This window comes from Xyrauchen texanus, chromosome 3 (genome assembly GCF_025860055.1).
Source record: "Xyrauchen texanus isolate HMW12.3.18 chromosome 3, RBS_HiC_50CHRs, whole genome shotgun sequence".
NCBI classification, from domain to species: Eukaryota; Metazoa; Chordata; class Actinopteri; order Cypriniformes; family Catostomidae; genus Xyrauchen; species Xyrauchen texanus.
The window spans coordinates 34,992,818-35,017,386 of record NC_068278.1 but is presented as its reverse complement, the minus strand read 5'-3'; the positions used below and the strand labels follow the sequence as shown (position 1 = coordinate 35,017,386).

At 38.6% G+C, this 24,569-nt stretch overlaps 1 protein-coding gene across 2 annotated transcripts in view; it reads right to left on the bottom strand.

Moving 5' to 3' along the window:
• Positions 1–24,569, bottom strand: part of dab2ipb (DAB2 interacting protein b) — a 113,911-nt gene that overhangs the window by 5,299 nt on the left and 84,043 nt on the right. For both annotated transcript variants that reach the window (XM_052102245.1, XM_052102253.1), the window contains 7 exons: positions 17,599–17,743; positions 12,758–12,902; positions 11,089–11,325; positions 9,836–10,037; positions 6,833–7,011; positions 3,806–4,691; positions 1,145–1,267 (listed from right to left, as the gene is read on the bottom strand). In XM_052102245.1, the coding sequence (XP_051958205.1) occupies positions 1,145–1,267; positions 3,806–4,691; positions 6,833–7,011; positions 9,836–10,037; positions 11,089–11,325; positions 12,758–12,902; positions 17,599–17,743 (1,917 nt within the window). The remainder of the gene's footprint in view (positions 1–1,144; positions 1,268–3,805; positions 4,692–6,832; positions 7,012–9,835; positions 10,038–11,088; positions 11,326–12,757; positions 12,903–17,598; positions 17,744–24,569) is intronic.

Genomic DNA, 24,569 nt, shown 5'->3' with positions numbered 1-24,569 from the left:
ACTGTGGATGCTGAATACAGTTTTCATTCACTGAAACTATTTGCTTATTAGAGGACTACAGTGCTTCAAAATGTATTCTAATGAACAAATATTGTGATTTTAACCCAAATAATAAAACACAAATTACATTTTGTTACCATCGTTGAAGTCAAATTCTTCTAAAAAGTCTCAACTCAAGCCCCTTGAAGCGCTCAACTGAAGCGCCCACTGGCTCAGCTGACAGTTATTTTCCATGGCAACATTAAAAATTAAAAGGCCACTTTTTGAATGTGCAAACTAAAATGAGTTTTGTAGACGAAAAAAGTTGTCTGAATGACATTCTCAGAAAGTTCTACACTGTTTTCAAGACTATAAACTATCAAAATGATTTGTCCAATGCTGAGTTTACTTTCAGAAAACAAGCTTTTTTTTTTTAAAAAATGTATTAACACTGATATTACACAGCATTTTTATTTAATAGCTGTGCACACAGCATATACACATTGATGGATGTTCCTTATACTAAGACTGAAAGTTTCCCTACTACTTGGTGCAGACTGCCAGATTGAACAGGGCCATGAAATTTGCTTTCAGGTCGGAACTGGTGGCAACCTGCGATAGGCGCAACATCAGGACCAATATTACAGTCCTATCAGAAAGCCAAGTGTTCCCTTTTGATTGCAATTCCTCATCTTCTAATTGCTAATTGCAAATTAAAATGACAGTAAACTGAATAATTTAAATGAATTGTCTCAATACTCTCCCCATTTTTTAAAGACTTCGCCTGGAAAAAATTAGGAACATCTGGGAGGTGAAAGGTACACAATTAGCGATATACAAACATTTCTGAATGAAAACAGCTTAAGAGATTTATTTTGCGATAAACCAAAACTTATGCAACAAAGTGTTTTTTTTAAGCATGATGTCATCACGCTCAACATTTTTATCAATAAAAGGCCACTTGAATGGAAACAAGCAGAAGACAGCAAATATAGCAAAAATAATTTCTATGCATTTTCAATTTGTCAATAACAAAACAGTGCGAAAAATGGATGGAAACTAGGTTACTGTGATTGAGAGAAACCTTCAGTTAAATTATTGCATGATGAGGATTCAATTCCCAATCAGAGTGTGGAGGGCGGTGAATATGGGGTTGTTCCGTTACCTTTTCAGCTTGTGTGTGCTCATCTCTGCATAGCTCTGTCTCAGACTCCTGCTCTATATATGGCACATTCATCAGCCAGGCAGCAGTTCGGTCCAGTGCACTGGGGTTTACTGGATACAGGGCCTATGGGATGCAGACACGCAATAATAAACTCAAGACAAAACAAGATACACATACACACAGAATAAATGTCAGGGGCACTGCTTACACAATAGACAATATGGACAAACATTTGGAAAAAAAACTACTTTCAGCATGATTTAAGCCTGAATAGAGGCTTAAATCATGCTGAAATAAGAGGCTTAAATCATACAAATATAAATAGACTTTTTCTGAAAAATTTAGCTAAAGATTAAATTTATATTTTTTTGTGATAGGGCCAGTGAATATCTGAAACACAGGCCCTACTAGGCTAGTAGAAAATATTTTGTTTAAGCCCTGATAAGGGAAAATGTATGAGTTCCCCTTTCTCTCTGATAAAACTTGTTGCAAAGTATCTATCATGAAATCCATTTGCCGTCATAGCTCTCAACTAAGCACAGGTCATTAGTTCATTAAACTGTGTTACAATTTAATCTGATGGAAGGTGCTCATCTTTTTGTCTAGATACAATGGGACATATTCATAAACTAACTTCCCAAAAGAAGCCTAGAGATTTGCCTTTCACAATCAATACTGAGACAGAAAGATCTGGGGAGGGAGGGGCAGTCCGATGTAATAAGCGTATGCGTGTGTGGTTTCCATAGACACTAGGCTGCATCAGGGTTTCCATCAATCACTTGAAGCAATCAATTAATTTCCAAGAGAGAGAGAGCGATGCATTGTGGATTTGGGAAATGCCCTTCCTGTCCACTTCATTCTCAAATTGTTGATAAAAAAGACTGCCAGTGGCAACATTCAATGGCTGGGTGTTGATGATTGCTAGCAAGATAAGCCCACTGTTCTAATTAGAACCAATAAATCCACAAACATTACTTGGTTGAGATTTGATAAAGATCAAATTAAATTATCCAGATCACAAACAGATTTAAACATTCACAAACACACACACAGATGCAGATTAATTACACTGGTGGCCAAAAAATGTGTACAGATTTTGCTGTTTTGGAAGGAAATTGGTACTTTAATTCACCAAAGTGGCATTCAACTGATCACAAAGTATAGTCAGGACATTACTGATGTATAATAAACAGCACCATCACTATTTGATAATTTTTTTATCAAATATAGACAAGCCCCATTTCCAGCAGCAATCACTCCCAACACCTTATCCTTGAGTAATCAGGCTAAATTGTTACTAGAAAATCACTTACCGTTATATCAAACACACATCATTAAATGAAGCTTAACAATATCTTAGAGTTTGTTTTTGAGTTGCCACAGTATGCAACATACTGCCATGTCTTAAGGTCAATGTTAGATCAAAAAGGGCAAAAAAGTAACAGCTTTCTCTAGAAACTCATCAGTCAATCATTGTTTTGAGGAATGAAAGCTATACAATGCTTGAAATTGCCAAAAAAAATTGGAAGATTTCATACAAAGGTGTACACTACAGTCTTCAAAGACAAAGAAAAACTTGCTCTAACAAGGACAGAAAGAGACGTGGAAGGCCAGATGTACAACTAAACAAGAGAATTACATCAGAGTCTCTAGTTTGAGAAATAGACACCTTACGTGTCCTCAGCTGACAGCTTCATTGAATTCTACCTGCTCAACACCAGTTTCATGTACAACAGTAAAGAGAAGACTCAGAGGTGCAGGCTTTATGGGAAGAATTGCAAAGAGATAGCCACTTTTGAAACAGAAAAAAAGAAAATGTTAGAGTTGGCAAAGAAACACAGACATTGGACAACAGATAATTGGAAAAGAGTGTTATGGATCTTAACCCCATTGAGTTTTGTGGGATCAGCTAGACTGTAAGGTATGTGAAAAGTGCCCGAGAAGACAGCCACATCTATGGGAAGTGCAACAGGAAGTGTGGGGTGAAATGTCACCTGAGTATCTGAACAAACTGACAGTTAGAATGCCAAGGATCTGCAAAGCTGTCATTGCTGCATGTTAAGGATTTTTTTATGAAAACTCTTTGTAGTAGTTTAGGAAGTTCTGAATATTTTTTTCAAACTGTAACAGTAATTTTTCACATTATTAATGTCCTGACTATACATTGTGATCAAGCTGAATGCCACTTTGGTGAATACAAGTACGAATTTCTTTCCATAAGAGCAAAATCTGTACATTATTCCTAGCTTTTGGCCACCAGTGTATATTTAAGTGGAGCAGTGCTACACAGCTAGAGTACAATGTTTCCTATAGGACTTTGTTTTTGCAGAGGAGTTAAAGCCCCCCACCTCTCTTATAACAACTTGCTAAACAATAACAATGGTATTTATATAGTAAAAATAACTGTACCGATCTAGTGATTTGTTAATGAACTGGACAACATGTTACACTGCAAGTCAATTTTTGCATACAGTCAGTAAGGACAGCACAACAGCAACACAACTCTGGTAATTTGTAACTCTTTGGTGTATAGCTGCAGATTTGCAAGCAGCATATAATAGCTGTGCAGGAAACACTAAACTCTCTGTTAGTGCCATATTTCTTTGTTTGTAACTCTAGATTATACTCTTTATATGCAATAAAAAATGTAAGTGTACGCACTTGTTTATGCGCCACGCAATGCTTTGTTTCTGGACTGTCCCCTTTGGAGGAGGAGCTCTGCTGTCGAAGCCGTGCACCACTTCCAGGCCAATCAGGTGACGATGACATCACAGTATTATTGGAAGAACGTGGATAGGGGGTAGAGTTCAATAGATTGGGTGGAGTTCGCCCTCTGGGTGCATTCTGTGTGGGTGGCGGCGGTTGATCAATCCGCCGCTGGGGACCTGCGCTGCTGTGCCATGGAACTGTAGGCTGGTTTCCATGCTGTGCATCAGTTAGCGATAGCTGTCGTCTCGAGAAATCTCCAGAACGTCTCACAAACTCCTCCCCCACTCCACCCACCTGGGTAAGGAAGGTGTGCTTGGTTCCTCCAAGACTCTCCTCATTGTTGCTATGGGAACTGACAGAGCTGTGACACTCTGACCCAGAATCCCCACTTGCTGTCCCTCTTGGTGATACGGGCAAACCCGCAGCCATCTGGTAGACTGGATTCTGAAAGGATAGTGGGGCCAGTAGCTGTGTAGGCCTGCCTGGGGCCCCTTCTGCCCCTGGGGTAGTGGGAGTCTGTCCTGGCCTATGAAGAGTGGGGCCTCCAGCAACATTGCCTTGAGGAGTTCGAGCATTCCAAGGAACCATGGCACCCTCATTAAAGCCTTCTGAAGTTATACCTACTGGGATGACAATGGGTTCTAATGCCCTGGCCGTTTCCTGAAGGTCTACCATGGAGAGGCTCTTGCCACCATTGGCCAGGCCCAGCTCGGTTTCATTGGCCTCGGAGTAGCTGGAGTTGTGGGTAGGGGAGCCATGAAGGCCAGAGGACCGTGTGACGAAGAAGAGGTCTTTGTTTTCAGGAGTGGGGGAAGGGAGGCGAGTGAAGTCCACCGGGCTAGTAAAATGAAACAGAAAGACAGAAAGCTAAAATGCACTCCAACTAACATATGTAAACATTCACATACAGAGCCCCAAGGGGAAAAGGGCCCAAAAATATTTAGACACTCAGTCACACAAGTTCACACATGTCCTAGCCAAATAACCACAGCTTTTGCACATCACATTACGTAACTATGGACACGTTCCACAAAGCCTGACAACCAGAAAGTGTCCAAACAATTTGTCTTAAATTTAAAAAGTATATATATTTTGTTAGAAACTTCTTTTTGTTAAACTATTTCCTTGAAAAAAAAAAAACATTTTCTATCTTTATCTATAAAAAAGGCCCTATGTATACACTCACTGAGCCCTTTATCAAGAACACTTGTACATCAACAAATTCATGTGATTATCTAATCAGCCAACCATATGGCAGCAGAGCAATGATTAAAAACTTGCAGATATGGGCCAGACGCTTCAGTTTATGTTCACATCAACCATCAGTGATTTTGACCGTGGCATGATTGTTTGTGCCAGACGAGCTGGTTTGAGTATTTCTGTAACTGCTGATCTCCTGGGATTGTTATGCACAACATTCTCTAGCATTTACTCTGAATGGTGTCAAAAACAAAACACCATCCAGTGAGCGGTAGTTCTATGGAAGGAAACACAATATTGATGAGAGAGGTAAACAGAGAACTGTTGACTGGTTCAAGCTGACAGAAAGGCTACAGTAACTCAGATAACCACTCTGAACAAATGTAGTGAGCAGAATAGCATCTCAGAATGCACAACACGTTGAACCTTGAGGTGGAGGCAGCAGAAGAAGACCACGTTGGGCACTTTATTAGGACCATAGTGTTCCTAATGAAGGGTTAAGAGAGTGTATCTAGTTATATTATACAAAAATATTCATACATTTTTATTTGTGGATTAAGTGTCCAAATACTTTTAAGGTCACTGCAGTATTACGCTAAAGGAAGAGAGTAATTGACTGTTAACACAGACCTCATAAAGGATTCACTAGCCTTTGAGAAACTAAACTTTTCATAACCTGTACATCTTTCATAATCAAGCATAACTGTCAAACTAGACAGATCCAGACAGGTAAAACCATCAAGTCAAGGCAGCAGAGAATGCTTTAAGGTGTCTTGCAGTCTCTCTTTGCCTTTACTTTCAGCCAGACTTTGTTTATTGCCTGGATATCAGCAAAAAAACAAAAAACCTAATTTCACTCTTTATAATCTCAGCCCAGACATCACCCGCCACCACCACCACCACATAACCAATCAACAACTTTCTCTTTCTCCTCACAGTCTCTTTTGATTCCCCAGTATTTTTATCTTCCATTTCCCTGAATGTGTGTGAACTACAATTAAAGGCCTCTCATTCTCTCTGGCTCTCATAAATGGGGTAGAAAATAAGCAGTGAGCCAGACAGATAAAGGTGAGCCTCTCTATGATGGATAACATGAAGGCACAGTCCTCAGAACAGGAAATCTGGGTAATGAGAGCAGCACAGACTTTGTGGCTGAAAGTGACAGATAATAATAAGTACCAAAGTAATACAGTGCTTGAAGCTGACTGGTTTATAAGTACTTATTCATGATTGTCTGATGCCTACACAATCTTTGTTTTGGCCTACTTATTAATGAATATCCTAATCTTGATGCTGAGTCAAAATATGGGTATTAGGAAGTTGAAATGTCCTGCTATATACTCGATCAAAAAGCTATTTTAAACAGCATTTTGCTAATTCTTTCATAATGATTGTGCATGCAGCTTTTATGACCTACATGTAATATCTGTACTTTTAAAAACTTTGTTTTGTCACACAGCACACACAGTTTTTAAAACGAACTAATGATGAAACAAATTTGTTTAAAAATGGTGACCAGTCACAGAACCTAAGATATGCAGGTAGGCTACAGCTTTATGTATATATGTATATATGTATCTCATACATATATACATACAGAACATTTTCTACCTAAAATCTTTATTTTTGATACGTAATGCAGCAACAACCAATGTACCATTGTGGCCTTTAAAAAATGCACAAGTGCCAGTGATTGGTTACATGCCCAACAAACCACATTCGTGACTGCAAACAAACTATTGCAGTGCTCTGATTGCTGATCAAACATTCAGGACTTACCCTGGTAGGTCAGTGTCGATTGTCATCTTTTGTAATCCAGTGGAGATGCTGCATCCCGGGACTGGAGGGGAGGGCACGCGTTCAGAAGAAGCGCTCATCTGTACATTCGGTGGGTTTGTTAACGCTGCATGAACGTCCCTTAAAATTCTGGGTAATGGGCCAAGCTTGGAGGCGGCACTCTAAGGAAAAGGATGAAATATCTCTTTGAACATTAACAAACACCCCCAAAATAATGTACATTTCTTCAGGATTTTCTTTAAACCCACTGTAGATGCAGGTATGCCAAGAGTGAGTCAGATACCCAAATGAGTCAATGTTTTTAGTTGACTGCATGGAAATTGAATATCCATCATTCTTTAAGCAAAAAATGTAACCCAAAAAAAAAAAAAAAAATAGAAAGTGTATCTTTAAAGGTGAGGTGTGTAATTAATACTGTAACACATTTCCTGATTTTAAAAGGGAATTGAGCACTTGTTAGGCTGGGAGACAAGCTGGCTGATCAGCGAAACCAGCTGAACACCAGCTTGGCCGGGCTGGGAGACCGGTTGGACAATTTTAAACCAGCAAACACCAGCAAAGCATTTTAGGCTGGTTTAACCCTTTAATGCATACCTCTGGTCTTTAGTGACATTGGAACTCATTCTACCCCATGTACCTCATCCATTGTTGGGAGTTTTGCCCTTAGCTCTTTAGTATTCCTTAACCTTTCTCTGCTGAATACTTAAAAAAAAAAAAAAAAAAAAAAAGTAAAACCTGCAAAACATCTATTTTTATTACTGCTTAATTATCAAAAGTGTACAGGGTCATCCGATTTTTTAAATAAATAAATCATATTGTTTATGATCATTTCAAATCTATACAGGTTTACTATAACAGGATATACTGTATATTTCTTTGTTTATCACAAGATAAATGCGTACTATGTCAGTGATCAAAACTCATGAGAGGCGAAAAAGGTGAGAAAGTCAATGCAGGTTTTCCAGATGTACAGAATCTTTTCAGTTAATTTGTTTGTTGTATATAAAGCTTTTTGTTGTATTTAAAGCTTTTTTTAAGTGTTTAAAATCAAAGAAACTCTTTCAAGTGATTTTAATCAAATTAAACCAACAATTTGGTCAAATTAGCTTCAGAAAAGGTGACTTTAGCTGAAAGGTTGCATCCCTGCAAATTCATACAAATGACTACTATATCACGTTGATTTTCTGTGTGACAATGGTGAATTATCAGTATTCCATATACGTGCACATGTATGCATGATATTTGTTACTCAAGGTGGTGCTGATGTGTCTATGATTAACCTAAATATACATTTGACATTGCTATACAAAGAAGCAATGTTGAAGTAAACTATAGTGAGTGTAACACATGAACAGTAAAATTTGGATATTGCTATTTGGGTGCACCCCTGATATTATGTAAGTTGTGCAACTATTTTGACTCAAAAGTGGCTGATAAAAACGTATGCATTTTTGATAGATATATGTGCTGGGCCTCTTTATGTGTTACACTGGTGGTGAAAATAAAAAAAACTTATGAGATGAGGTTCCGACACTCTTTCCGCAGCAAGCTTTTAAAACTCTCTGATCTTTTCCCAAAAGCATTTAATAATGTAAAGGCTAGACCTAGTTAAATAAAAGTTAAACTGATTTAAATGTTTAATTATTGGTTGATTCTGTTGCATTGCATTCTAGTTGATTCAATACCTCTAGCTACAGAAGAATATGTTTAATGTTCAGAGAGCATGTAAGGCTAAATACAGATGTATGTTTGAAAATGCTAGTGACATATCAATCAAAAGCTTTCACGTTTAATCAACCTCGCAGGAAATCATCTCTGACCACAGTGTGCCCTCTATCAGTGTGTGGTAGCCTTAGGGACTAATGGATCTCCCATGTAGATCTCAAAATATGAGAGGGAGCTTTGGGAGCATGTCCACATGATGTGACCTGCATAATTCAACATAAAGTGCTGCTATAAGAATATCCAACATTTACACATTTAATTAGTAATGTTTGAATAGCTGTAGGCGGTGTCTGTGGTGCCATAGAGGCACAGGTGAGTAACTGTGGATAAGTGTGACATTGAAACTTTGCTAAAACCAATTTTGCAAGACTATGTTTTAAGTGTGGATAGTCTAGGCAGATACAACTGCTATATTTAGCTTTTGACAGGAAGGGGATGAGAAAACATTTTCTAACAAAAATATATCTAAATAAAGATGAAAAGAAATAAGAAATTAACAGAATGTTGAAAACAACAAACGGGGGATTTTTAGTCAGAGTCTGAGTGTTGCTGCCTGGGGGCAATTGCTCACATCAGTCCACCTACTCATACTGACAGAAAATTGGAGCACTAGTTCCGAACCTTCATCAAAAGTGATCAACTGCTTCACCACGATGCTATCCTGAACTGACCTAACACTCAATTTAATATACTGCAATGAAAAAGCAGGAAATCTACACATCAATACTAGGGATTGGTCACAATGGTCGGCTCGCCTATAACAACCAACTGGTCGGTTAGAGAGATTGTCAAGATTTCGATTTTTCTTACATTTTGTGATATTGTTTTCTGTGATGCTTTAATTCGAATTCTATACTTTAGCTCTAGAAATTGTCTATAAATTAATCCCCTTTAAAGCACCACATTCAGACAAACTTTTGAAAACTTGTCTCGAGATTGGTGCATCTATTCCATTCTGTTGTGCTCTGTCCAACTGTTTTTTTTTTAACACAACCCCCCCACCCCCCAAAGAAACACATCTGATCAGGGTCATGTGAACCTAAAATTATACAGCCTAATTATAACGGGGCTTCCTCAAGACCAATTATACGATTAGTCAACTACAACCCACCAACTAGTCCATTTTAGTAAATTTTTGTATTGTAAATTCCAAGTCTGTACTGTCATTAAGAAGAAAAAAAAAAAGCTAAATGAAACATTCTGAAAATCACTTCAATGCAAAAACCATTAAATGGCTCAGTGGAGGATAATGCTACTTACCTGGTCCATTTGGGACACCACCTCAGCTAGCAGGGAGTGCAGGGTGGAGAGCTCGCGGCCCAGATCAATGTAGCCCTCGAAGCCTGCTGTATTTGAGATGGTTTCTGGATTTGAGATCTCCAGCAAGAAGCGCTGCATGTTGGTCCATTCTTGCTCCAAGAACTGATTCATGAAGGACATGTACTCCTCCTTATTACCAAACCTGAACAGAGAGTAACAGCAAGGCTAATTGACAAGTTTATTAACTTAATTAGCGACTTTAATATAGTATTGTTTGTTAATACTTTGTTGTATATAAATTACAACAGTCACTGCAGTTAAAGTCCTTTAATCTGAGTGTCGTTCCAAGAGTATAAAGCCCAAAGTATACTTCAGTTAGACTCGTGACGCAAATCTTGTCATCAGCAGAGTGCTCGAGCACTGAACGGGCGCAGCTTGTTTTTATAACCAAAAAAAAAAAAGCCTGCGCACCTGCCTGGAATTATTTGTTTCACCGAAATCACTCAAGTGTTCCACGATTTCAATGTTTTCAATTTCCGGTCTCCAGTGTTCTCACTCGCATTGCTATATATTCTTAGCGTTTAGGTATTACATATGTAAACATCCTATTTTTTTTATGTGGCTCTATAATGCTGATACTTTACAGAGTCAAGACGACCATTTTTTATTGACAGTGCCTCACCTGAATGTGTAGATGACATGAAGCGATGGTCCAAAGTTATTTACGTTGATATCATTAACTACTTTAAGTTGTTATGTGTAACAGCACAAGTTGAGCCTGAAATAAATGTTTGCCCCCCCAAAAATTCAATGGTTGTTGTCCTCCATCTGGATCGCTTGTTTCGGTAGCTTTTACATTGTGTTTTGACACCAGAAACAGAAAACAGGCAAATCGAATTATCATGGTGCCGCCCAGTGGTTGCTCAGGAAAAAAGCAACAGGTGGATCGATGTGGGGAAATCCTGGAGAGGAGCTTGAGAGGAGGGATTACAGAATGCTTTGAGCAGTTGGGAAAATTGCTGTTGCTCCACTCCACTCACACTCAGGTTGATGCTTTAGCTTCTTTTCAAACTATTTACGTGTATATTGGTGGGGGCAAAATAATATGCTGGACAAATCTAGTCTGAAATGCATGTTACGCGATAATAACTTCTATCAACTGCTTCTAGAAACGTTAAAGCACTCCTTCCCTACACACACACACACACACATATAAAGTAAAGTAAATCCATTAAATAACATTAAATCCTTACTTGGTGAAGTTTGCAAGGTTCTGCGTAACCTTGGCGATTAGAGTGAGTGTGCGTGCTGTGCGGTCGTCAGGGTATTCCTGTGTCAAGTTGAAGAGTGAAGGCGACATGATGGCCGGACACAGAAATCGCAAAAACAATGAGGCACTGATAAGACGCTCACTGATGTCCGGTCGTCCCCGGTTACTGCATTCCTGTCTCCATGATGCAAATACCTCCTTAAGTTCCCGTGGAAACACACTGTTTAGACCAACATGGAGAGTTGAATGTTGATTTAGATGGAACAATTTAAAGGATAACAAACTTGTAAAAAGTAGAGCTATTATAAATTATGTTACTCTTACTGATATGGAATATTTTACATTAAAGCTGCTGTAAGTGATTTGTTTTTTATGGAAAGGTATGCAAAACAAATTCCTACTCCCTAAAAGAAAATAAAGAAATAAGTGTCGTGAGATATCTCATCGGTCTCTGTGACAGCTCTAGACTCTGTAAACGGAAAACTAAAATGTAGAGCAGGCTCATTGCGAAGTGACTAGTTTTATAGTAAATATTTGTTATTTTCAAAGCATTTTGGGAAAATCTACATTAAAATCCTAGTTCCATCTTGGTGAAAGCTAGTGATGCTTTGAACCATATTTTAAAACCCAAAGTGTAATTGAGCAGTGAAATTGTTAGATAAATAAATGTGTTTTATTTAAAATCACTATTATGGTAATTATTGTTCCCTTGAGCTGGCACCTTGGCAAATATATTATTAAATAATATTCTTCCGGTCACTGTAATTGCATTTTAGTAAAACAGTTTTTTACTTGGAAGACAAAAAGCAAAACTTAAGATCAGACTGTTAATCTGATTATAACTTGCAAATGCCACTATATGTGGCTACAGTCGAAGTCATTATTTAAACAAATATTAAAATGGTAAGCATTTAAAAAGAGTTCTGTAATGTGATTTTAGTAAACTGAGTATTTGTTGTTTCTGGTGAACCTATGAGATGTCAACCAGACACATGGATTTTAAAAACTCAGCATACAAAACTCAACAATGGTGAAAATCAATAAACAATCCTTTAGATAAAAAGTCAAATCTGAACAATAAAAGCAAGTTACTAAAACTGCAACAAAAACAATAGCAAAATAAACCAGTAAATTGGGGGAAAAAATATGTAATTTCTTCATGCCGCAGTATACTGTAAATATACAAGATATTACTGTACTGTGTTGCATTTGCACAGACAGTGTGCAGCAGTATTAATACAGTGTAATAATGAAATGTACTGCAACAGTAACAGCTGCAGGGCTGTTTGATATTTCATGAGTACAGTAAAACAAAAAATGACATTTGAGCTTATTAAGAGTCTTTTATAATTGTAGTGAATTGCTGGTGAAATTGATAAAGTATTTTACTATAAATCTTACAGGATATTTTTTTTTACAGTGAATGTAAAAGACTCTATAATCCTTCTGTAATGTATATCAACATTTGTCTCAACAATTGTAAATCTATTTTCTATTTCTCCTGAGAATTTTAAGGGGAACATCTGAGACAATGTTGATACTTAACTAAAACATATCTTAGATCCTAAGTTATGAAAACGCAACATCTAAGCAATAAACTGTGTCTTAACATCTACAGACAGCTGTGAATGGTTCATTGTAGTTAGGGTTACCGGTAAGATTCAATGATCTTGCAAAAGGCTAGTTCACAGCACATCCTGAGGTTGCTCTGGTGTTCTTGAAGATCACTAGATGAACATTTGGATTGATCAACCTCACAGTTCTCATCAGATTCATACAGAGCTTTTATAAACTCCCCTACAGTGGAAGATAAGAGAAAAAACATTAAACACACTGATGTTTTTCAACAAATGTATAGGGTCTCAAATCTATTCAAAAAAGGATATAAAAAATTGATGGTGTCATCTATTGACTAACGTTGACATGATTCTGCACTTTTAATGGCACAACGATGGCTGACATTCAAACCACAATCATCTTTCACTCAAACAAACAGGCACACAGTAATTACCCATCTTGAACAGCTTTAGCATAATCCTTGTCATTTATAAAGTACCAGTGAGTCAAACTCTGAAAACGTCAAAAACTTAGAACTAATGAAGGAACCTTTCCTGGGACTATAAAACAAACATTTTGCCGATCCTAAGCAAACAGCACAGCCAGATCTCACTCTACAGGGACTCCTGTTTTTCTCCGTGTTCTGTTGTGAATGAAAGCTTGAGAGAAAAATAAAACTAGTGAAGTAATAACCATGTGGATGTCCAACTGATCTAGAATGGAGCTGCATTCTTCATTCCTTCCCTTGCTGTTAGAGAGAACCAGACACTCAGTTGCCACCTTATTAGTTCTACAACCACACACAGACTTACAGGTTATATTGAGCTTCAGATCAATATATAATACATTAACACATGGTCAAGGGGTTTATTTGAAGATTTCTCGATGCTGGACATGGTAGTATCTCAGATACAGCTGAGCATCCAGGATTATCATGCACTACAATCTATTGACTATACAGAGCTTTGCGTAACAAACATCCTGCGAGTGGCAGTTTGTTCAGCTGGAACAACTTATAAACTTGAGAGGATAGAAGTGAATGCTAGACTAATTCAAAGCCACAAATACTGCAATAATAACTCAAATAACCAGGATGGAGGCCTGCAGCAGCAAAAGAGAGCGCTGGATTTCTCCAGTGTTACTACAGTGGTTGACAAAATCAGACTACTGAAGGTCTAACAAGGTTTCCTTGTATGACCAAAATCAATATCTGCGGCAACTGGGGCTGGGAAAAATATATTTAAATTATATTTTTATATTACATTGTATAATTAAAAATAGACAGGGACTATTTGCACTAAGTATGAATAGCAATAAATGCTATTTGCACTGTGTATATAGCAACAAAAAGCAAGTGCTATTTACACTCCAGTGCAAATAGTGGCAGATACTATTTACACCCCTTATTAAATACTAAAATGCAGTGATGGGGGATCACTGCAGAAGTTTCTAGCTCTATTTTCGGATAGAACTGGGTGTGTGCAGGGCTTAAACCGGAAGTGCATCAACACTAAATACAATTTTGTATTTTTAAGTGATCCTCTTATATTTATAGTTTCTATTAATAAAATATGCCTTGTATATGCCTCATAATAATAGCCTAATAATAATAATAATAATAATTATTATACAGTTATCATTTACAAAAATATAATTTCATTATTTTTATTTTTTAGGCTGCATTAACTGTGGAATATGTTGTTGTTTGGTTTCTCCAGGTATTTCTGATATTAACACGTGCATCAAACATAATTTTCGTTTCTCTGCATGTATAACAACATTATTCTGGAAGCAAGAGGTGTCAAGCAAAAAAAAAAGGGGCATGTTTCAGTTTCTTTGTTTTACATAATGAGGAATATTCCTAATAGATGAATACTCTATGGAGCACTTTAACTTAAAAAAATTTCAGAATAAAGATTTAACCAGATAATTTCCATAATCGCTGATGTGGACATAAATGTGGTCAACTTTAAAGATGGATAGATGGGCTCTGATGTAAAATCATCACTTCAGGTCAGGAATTTAACATCGTGCTCAGGTTTAGGCTATAAATAAAACATGGGAATTACATGTAAATCATGTGATATATTAACAGATATTTTAAAGGGGTCATGACATGTTTTTTTTTATTGTATTATTATGTTCCCTTAGGTGCAATTATAGTATTAATATATTTTTTTTTAAGAAAAACTTTTAAAATCTAGTGATTTATGACCTTTTCCCACCCTGTTTCTCATCCTCTGATTCAAACAGTCTGTTTTGGGGGCGTTTTCCATTTAAGACTTCAGTGTTAACGCCCACTGTTATGATTGGCTAACGTCAGTGCCTATGTATCAATTATTGACGCCCCAGCCAGAACAATATGCAAGTAAACTAAGTAAAAACACTGTGATTATTCATAATGAATGAAATTGCGCTTTAAAAAGTAGTTTAAAGTTTAAAATAGATTACTTACAGTTTGCGTCGTCGTTGTTCCCAGAATAGTCTGCACGGACTTATCTTTGAGCAACAGTTTTCTGGCAAAGCCAGCATCATATTGAGATTTGTTGTCAAAACAGTCATCCTTAAAATGTACAGAACAAACGCTTAAGTTAACACTGCCATGACTGGAACGTCCGCAAAAAATAAACTGCATCCATTTTTCCCTGACGTCTGGATCTTTCGGCAGCTTATTCAGAGGTTTTGTTTGACCACAGCCAGGAACAGCACATCTGTGTGGCATCGTAATTTTCCTGTGCACAAGTAGTCTCTGTCAGAGCTCGCTGTCCATCGACTGAACACTTGTGAGGCGACGGCGATACTGAAATGAGCGTAGTTGTCTTGCGCTTAAATCGTAGTTATCTTGTGCTGGAGGCGGTCATATGCAAACGCTGTTACGTCACTTCTAACCGACACGTCACTTCTAACCATGAATCCAGAACGAGCTGTATTTTGAGCTTGATTAAATAAATGATTCGTTTAGAATGGGGAGGACGTCTTAAAATATTAAACTTGCAGGACGTTTTAATGATACAAAGACCTCTTATATACCAAAAGATCAAGGCAAATTTGGTTTCTCATGTCATGACCCCTTTAAGAAGCTAGTTAATGTTACACTTGATAAGCTCCAGTTGCACACAATAAACAGAGACTGCAAATGGAGTCGAGACGCTTCACAGGCTTGTTCACTCCTACTACCCTCAAAGGGCAGAGCGGCTAAGGGATATGTCGAGCTTCCCAAGGTACAGCGCATCGTAGTGGTGCATTTATGCCCGCAGGCACACCGTTACTTGCGGAGATGAGTGACGCCGAGAAAGTCCGGTTTCTTTATGCGCCCATCTCTCAAGGGGGGATTTTTGACATAACCGTTGATGATTTTACCCATCAGCTCTCGATGGTGAGGAAGCAGACTGAGGCGATTAAGTACATCCTGCCGTGGCGCGACTTGTCTGCCTTCAGTCCACCAAATCCCTGCGCCCCGTCTGCTTCTCGCCAGAGCCATTCTCCTGGGGTGCCGACCCCGGCTCGTGTTCCATCAGAGCCCGTAAGCCGGCCTCAGAGAAAGAGAGCCTCCCATGGGAAGTTGGCTCCACCTGCCTGTCAGCCGACCCCCAAGATCCCCAGATGGGCTTTGAGGCGGTCCTGATACGGGCAGCCCAGGGATGAGACAACTGCTTCTGACCGGTCTTGCCCGGGTGAACTCTCCAGCCCCACCATCGCCCTTGTGACAGCACGTGACAAGTATTTCATCGTCTCTGGGCCTCAGCACCCACATGGTCAATAAAAGAGCTGGAACGGGATGCAGAACACCTAGAGGGTCTTACCTGCCCCAATGAGAGCCCCCTTCGAGCCCCTGGAGCAGGCTGAGCTCAGCACTTTGTCTCTGAAGATGGCCCTCCTGGTGGCACTCACTTCTGTCAAGAGGGTGGGAGATCTGCAGGTGCTCTCTGTCACCAGCGAATGCCTGGAGTTCAGGCCAGCACACTCTCACGTGATCTTGAGACCCCGGCACGGTTACATGCCCAAAGTTACCACCACTCCCTTTCGGAACCAGGTGGTGAACTTGCAAGTGCTCCTTTCTTAGCGCACTCCACTAGAGATGTTGTGTCCTCCTGGGCACTGGCAAGGGGGACCACTCTAGCAGACATATGCAGAGCTGCGGGTTCGGCTACACCCAATACCTTTGCAAGGTTTTACAACCTATGCATAGAGCCAGTTTCGACCCGAGAGTTATGCGGCAACAGCAGGTAGGCCGGGCGGTCGGTTGGGTGTACCACTTGCATTGCGCCTTTCCCCTTTTTCAAAGGTGATAATGTGCACCTTTTGTCCACAACAGTTCCCCATATCCGGTGAACCCCCTCATTGTTTGGGTATGAACTTGGCGGAGGAGTTAAGGCACCAGGCCCAGTACTCATGGTATCCCCCTTTTCAGGTGAGCCCATGTACCATGTATTATGCCCACTTCAGAGTTATAAATTTATGTATTGGGTTTCGCCTGTTTGTTCACAACGTGTTCGTAATTGCTGACATGCCCTGTGTGTGGTCAAAGTAAGCCGACTCTGTGACTCAGCTGCTCTCTGAATTAGGTAACACGGAAACAACAATGCTAGGACTGTTTTGCTCAGTTCATTCTCTTGTGATGGATGTGGAATGAAAGCAGACTTGTCAAGGAAGTCCCACGTTTTGTTTTTTTATTTAAAACGGAATTGATGCATTACGTCTTTCAACTTTTTGCCTAAAAAGGCAGAAATAAAGCCATTATTTACGAGGCACGCAGCAGCTTGCCCGTGTCCACTCTTCCGTACCTCGTGACACAGTTCAGCGCCTGCGGCATTTCCTATAGGAACCCCTAGAGTCACTACATAGACACAATGTCTTGTTCCCTCCATCAGGGAGCAGGGGCTACACCAATAACCCAGACGTTCTCCATCACAATCTCACACACACAAGCTCTTACCCAGTGCATCCTGCAGGTATTTCTGTCCGACCAGTTTGAGGTACTCCTCGATAGCTTTAGTGCCCAGCGTGTTCTCTCTGAAGATTAAGTGCTCGTTCTCCCCACATCGATCCACCTCTGACATCATCAGATCCGTCAGGAAATCCTGCACCAAACACATAATCAAGTATTAATTAAATGTAGTATGAATATGGGCTTAAAATGTACAATTATTTAAAAAAGAAACACAGCAGAATAGACTGCATGGAGCTTTCTGTCATTGTAATTGAAGCTGTTGTGTTGGTGATGCCTGTTAGAAAATAAAAAGGAGAGAGAGATGGTAGCGCTCAAGTGAAAGGCGGCTCTGTTCAAAACGATCTGGCAGGGAGTCTATCAAACCCGGCAAATGGGAGTTAGAGAGAAAAATCAGTAGTCTACTAGCATTTGACGTATGCCCACTTTCACACACACTCCAGATGCCCAGCGTGACAGTGTCCAAAATAAGATTCTGCAGGTTTGTGCATTTGTCTGTGTCTGAAACTCTATATTTTCAGCGATGATTCATATAAGGTGGCCGAGAGCCTATAGTTTTGGAAAAATTTAATAAAACCATCATAAAGTTTTCAAAATAGAACATACAGTGGCCCTAAAAAGTACTTGGGACACTAAAATCACACTTAATGTCTCACCAAATAGCATCTGCAAACAAATGTTGGTCAATCTTTTGTGAAAACGAACTTTTTTCAATTATTTTCCTATAAAGCTCTAACTTTTTCATCAATAAAAAAACTGAAATTATATGAAAACTGACCCCCATGGGCTTGGGTCAGATATAAGACATCTATACAGGAAACATCTGTTCTTGCTGTATGTGAATATTTTGTATTTAACCACAGATCATTTCTAAAAGGAATCACTGGAAAGAGAGAGAATATTTTAGATTAAAGGAAACAAAACATTTATTTCCAGGGAAAGCATTTGTTTGAAATACAGGAGGAAGAAAGAGTGGGTGGTGTGAATATACTGTGACATCAGAAACCTCCCTCATGAGCTCAGATGCAGCGAATGTTCACCACTGTAACTGTAAACAAGTGACTTTTCCCATTATCCTTTGGATTCCAACCCATGACTGTGCACATGCATGTTAGCAAGGTTCCCACACTTTTCAACCAAGCAATTTACATGACTTCTCCAGTTGTTCATTATTACTGGACAAGGATTTTGGAATCATTTTGATTTAATTCAATAATTTTATAGAAATTTCACTCAAAAAGAGCAATTTCTGGCCATTTAAATATTTCAGAGCAGAGCATAACAAGAAAACAGTATACTTTCTATGAATATTTCCTACAGTAATTTCCATAGCATCTTAAGATTTAGCTCAGTTAGATTAGGGCTTGAAAATGTAATGCTGTTTTTTTTTTTGTTTTTACTTCCTGAACCTTCACCAATGTTTTTTCCCACTTTCTGTGGCTTAAATTAGCATATAGACATTTCCAGTAGGTAAACGCATGAGTCGAATGCACATCCGTGCACATACATGTATTGTGTGGAAAAGTGCACACTTTCATTACGCGCAGCGCATGTCTCGGCTTAATAAGCACGGGAGTGGATTTACTGTAGGAGAATGGAGACTCACCTGCAAGCGGTGAGCTAGGTGTGGAGGAGATACATGCAAGCTGCCGTATCTCTTCGCATTGCACCAAAACACTCTCTCACTGTCATCAATGATAATTTTGAGATTTTAAACTTCAGCAAATTAAACTTCAGCATTCATTTAGCTTTATATCTGTGTATAGTGTCTTATAATGCATTGGAAATAACTTAAGTTATCTTGCCAATAAAGGTTGATATAAATTAAATCTGCACATTTGATACTATTATTATTAAAGTCCACTGGAAAATGGCAGAAATTTTGTTAAACATTTATTACAGCATGTCCACTGATTTTAACATATACTTGTATCAAAGATTTATACCTGTAAAGATTTGCCCTCTAACTCTAATTTTTTGTTACTAGGAATGGGAAAATTCAGTATGGCAGCAACTTTTTCTTCAACTGGCCTTACTTGTCCTTGGCCCACCTTTTTACCCAAGTAGGTAACTACAGCCTTCGCAAACTTACATTTCACCAAGTTTAACGTCAATGACGCATTAGACAACCTACCAAAAACTTGGTTAAGACTATTTAGGCCTCACAGTTGGTCACTCCTGACTACATTGTACATATTAAAATAATTGAAGGTGCTCTCAATATTCTTTCCTCAATATTGAACTTCTAAAGACATTAAATGTAATTTTGCAATATATATAGGAAATCATAACCACATTTAAATGAAGACCCCAGTCATATCAGTAACCTTATAAAAGCAGTTTTATTCTACATGGCTCCATATGAGAATCACATGACCAGCCGTATAGTTCTCGCTTAATCTCAGTAACCTTCCTGTTATTTGACACTTTCACTCATTGATTAAAGTAATCATGGCTGACTGTGAATACTTTATTTCAATGAATTACTCACTAACTCATGTTGGTCCAAACATGTATGACTTTCTTTCTTGCAATACAGAAGGGGATGTTAGGCAGTCTCAGTCACTGTTCACTTTCAATACAATGAAAGTGAATAGTGACTGAGACTAACATTATGCCTAACATCTTCTATAGTGTTCCACAAGGAAGAAAGGAAGTCATACAGAACTATATGAGTGGGAGTAAATAATGACAGAATTTTTGTTTTGGGATGAACTATCCCTTTAATTATTAGAATCACTAGGATTGTGGATAAGAATGACCGGACTGGTAAATTGTCAGGTTATAAACGGTATAAACTAATTTCAGATCAGCACAAAAACAAATAAAACAAATATATTCAGGACTACAAATATATGAAACCAGTTGCACAGAAGGAAATCTCATAAGCCTTAAGATACTCCCCTCATCCACACACACAGAGAACTGGGGACTATTAAGAAAAGGCCAAGAAAATTCTCCATTACTGTCACAGTTAATCAGCCAGACTATCCCACACCCTTGATCAGAACAAGACGAGAGAGCGTGACACAGGAAGCAATAGAGATGAGAGAGAGAGAGAGAGAGAGAGAGAGAGAGAGAGAGAGAGACAAAGACATTAAGTGCAGTGAGACATAAATACACATTGAAAATAGAAAGGACAGCAGAAAAATACAAATAAAGCAGGTGAGTAAAAATAGGTTGTGTACAGCTAAGCACAGCCATGCATAGGGCAATGGAAGAAAAGAAGAAGGCAAGCAGCATGAAGGATAAATGCTAATGAGAGGATGGAGGGATTAAAAAGAAAAGATAAAATCCCTTAGGCCTCTCTGCATTCCCTGGAAGCAAAAACTCATAAAGAAAAAGCCATCTCACCGAGACAGCAGTTTGTGTGCTCTGCTGAGTGCGTGTGAGTGTATGAACCCAGAATATAGCAAGGGCCATTTAAAGACCATTTTTTGTGCATGACATCTACAGGGCAGCATACAGTATGTCTGAGTGTGTTTGTTTGGATCAAGACTACCGAAGGATCCTAAGTATAAACACAAAATGTCACTAAGCAGACTACACATACAGACACACACAAAGCCTCATTAATTCTCAGACATAAGATGATAATAACTCATATTTTGGGGAAGTGAGAGAAAATATATAGAGAGAAAGGGGACAAAAGGAGGGAAGTATAGGGCAGTAAGAGAGAAGACAGATATGATTGCAAATGTAGGGCTGATCTATAGCATTCCCACACCTTTCATTGGTTTTTCCAGTCATTCAAGATTACATAGCTATACAATATGTAATTAACTACAGATGTCCATTTAATGTCCATGACTTGTTCAGATAATATTATTTTATATCACTTTTCCATGCCTGGAAATCACAATTTTAAAATTCCCTGACAGTTCCATGGGAACCATGTGTATGCCAAGCCTCACCATAACTATATCTCACAAGTTCATATAATCACTGAGCGAGATAAAGATGAAAATATTTGGCTTGATGTTCATCATAGAGAGCTTGAGCACGAGACTCAACTCGAGCTCTAAATAGCCCCTTTGAACAACTTAATTGATAAAGATTATTTAAGATTTAATACATAACCGAAATTAATCAAATTACAGGAGGGATTACAGGTGACGATGGCGAAATGTCAGAAGATGAGTCACATGAGCGAGGTGAGCAGCTGTTAATATACACGTGCATTGTGAATGACAGAATGAAATTAACATGCTCTTCCGAACTTGTTCTAAACACCATTTCTCTATCTTTCATTCACTCTAAATTAGCACTATACTACATCAGGCACACAATAATTCAACATGATCTACTGAAAAGTAAAAAGGAACTATCAGTAAATGTCAAAGATGAATACATTTCATTCCATTTCATCATAATTTGTGTGGGTGTCATTTTTCTTTTGATCTAAAGCCAAGCTGTAAGCTGATACGGAAGTTGTTATCCCATTCCCTCTCTATCTAAAAAAAATTAATAAAAATAGAGGTCAGAAAAGGTCAGGTGCTATTCAGCTGACAGGAGGGTCAAGAGAGAGACAGAGAGAGTATGCTGTACTGTATGTGTGTGGTGGTCCTAAACACTTCTGGGGTAGTCAAGTATCACACACTCTATAACCTTGAGTTTTTTTCTGTTGCACGTGTGCAAATATGCATGTACAACTGTGTTAAATGCAGCTGTGTGTGTTTGTGTGCACTCTTTGCCCTCAGTGAAATGTAGGAACTCTCGGCTAATGAAATGCTGTGCTGCAGGGAAGTTTTATCCAGCATGCTTTATGAGATAAGGCTGATTGTTGTGCTATATGACTAAAGTGGGTCAAACAGACATTGCTTCAAGGATCAAACAACAATATATGTCCTCAACATTTACTTAAGCTTGATTAACAGAGTGCATTTCATCAACATGCCTAATCTAGATACTTAAAGAGCTGGTGCAGGGTTTTACCACCCCCATTACTCTACATTATAATGCAAAAGAAAAACTCAATAACCAAAAAACAACTCGATCACATATTCATTGTAATGTTACAATTGATAAGACTTGTAGTGTAAGTCTTAAACACATACACCTTAAAAAGTCATTTATTCACTTTGAACTTGTAGTAAAACGTATGATTTCCTTAAAAGGGATAGTTCAACCAAAAATGAAGGCATTCTTGTATTGTTTTTTTATACAATAAAAGTGATTCACACTCTGCCTGACATCTCCTTTTGTGTACCATAGAAGAATGAATATATATAATGTGTATATATATATATGTGTGTGTGTGTGTGTGTGTGTGTGTGTAAGGGATAATGTAGTCAGCCTGTTATCACAAAATTAACCCAGACAGGGTGATCAGGTCCCTGACGTGAAGCTGAGTGTACATTATTCTGCTCATTCCATGGCTACTAAATAAATAAATGAACATTAAACATTAATTTGCGTTAAAAAAAAATCACTGAACAGCTGAATTCCACTTCCACATTGCATCAACGTTATAATAGTTTTAATAATTTTTTATAAATTACTGGAAAGTATACTGAACAGTATATACTGTAATTATATATAAATACATACATTGTATTAAAATATGTAGCTAAATTCAATATAACATATTTTAGTATTCAAAATGTTTTACTACAATTTTACCACATTTTAGATATTTGTAAAATGTACAAATTCCATATAGATTTTTCTATGTCATATTGCAGGTGTAATAATGATATGACTTACCAGTGCTTGAAATTTCTTGTCAGCTACACATTTTTACACAAAATTTGTAATGCTGAGACTTAGTGCTTGTACTATATATATATACACTCACCTAAAGGATTATTAGGAACACCATACTAATACTGTGTTTGACCCCATCTCGCCTTCAGAACTGCCTTAATTCTATGTGGCATTGATTCAACAAGGTGCTGAAAGCATTCTTTAGAAATGTTGGCCCATATTGATAGGATAGCATCTTGCAGTTGATGGAGATTTGTGGGATGCACATCCAGGGCACGAAGCTCCCGTTCCACCACATCCCAAAGATGCTCTATTGGGTTGAGATCTGGTGACTGTGGGGGCCATTTTAGTACAGTGAACTCATTGTCATGTTCAAGAAACCAATTTGAAATGATTCGAGCTTTGTGACATGGTGCATTATCCTGCTGGAAGTAGCCATCAGAGGATGGGTACATGGTGGCCATAAAGGGATGGACATGGTCAGAAACAATGCTCAGGTAGGCCGTGGCATTTAAACGATGCCCAATTGGCACTAAGGGGCCTAAAGTGTGCCAAGAAAACATCCCCCACACCATTACACCACCACCACCAGCCTGCACAGTGGTAACAAGGCATGATGGATCCATGTTCTCATTCTGTTTATGCCAAATTCTGACTCTACCATCTGAATGTCTCAACAGAAATCGAGACTCATCAGACCAGGCAACATTTTTCCAGTCTTCAACTGTCCAATTTTGGTGAGCTCTTGCAAATTGTAGCCTCTTTTTCCTATTTGTAGTGGAGATAAGTGGTACCCGGTGCGGTCTTCTGCTGTTGTAGCCCATCTGCCTCAAGGCTGTGCGTGTTGTGGCTTCACAAATGCTTTGCTGCATACCTCGGTTGTAACGAGTGGTTATTTCAGGCAAAGTTGCTCTTCTATCAGCTTGAATCAGTCGGCCCATTCTCCTCTGACCTCTAGCATCAACAAGGCATTTTCGCCCACAGGACTGCCGCATACTTGATGTTTTTCCCTTTTCACACCATTCTTTGTAAACCCTAAAAATGGTTGTGCGTGAAAATCCCAGTAACTGAGCAGATTGTGAAATACTCAGACCGGCCCGTCTGGCACCAACAACCATGCCACGCTCAAAATTGCTTAAATCACCTTTCTTTCCCATTCTGACATTCAGTTTGGAGTTCAGGAGATTGTCTTGACCAGGACCACACCCCTAAATGCATTGAAGCAACTGCCATGTGATTGGTTGATTAGATAA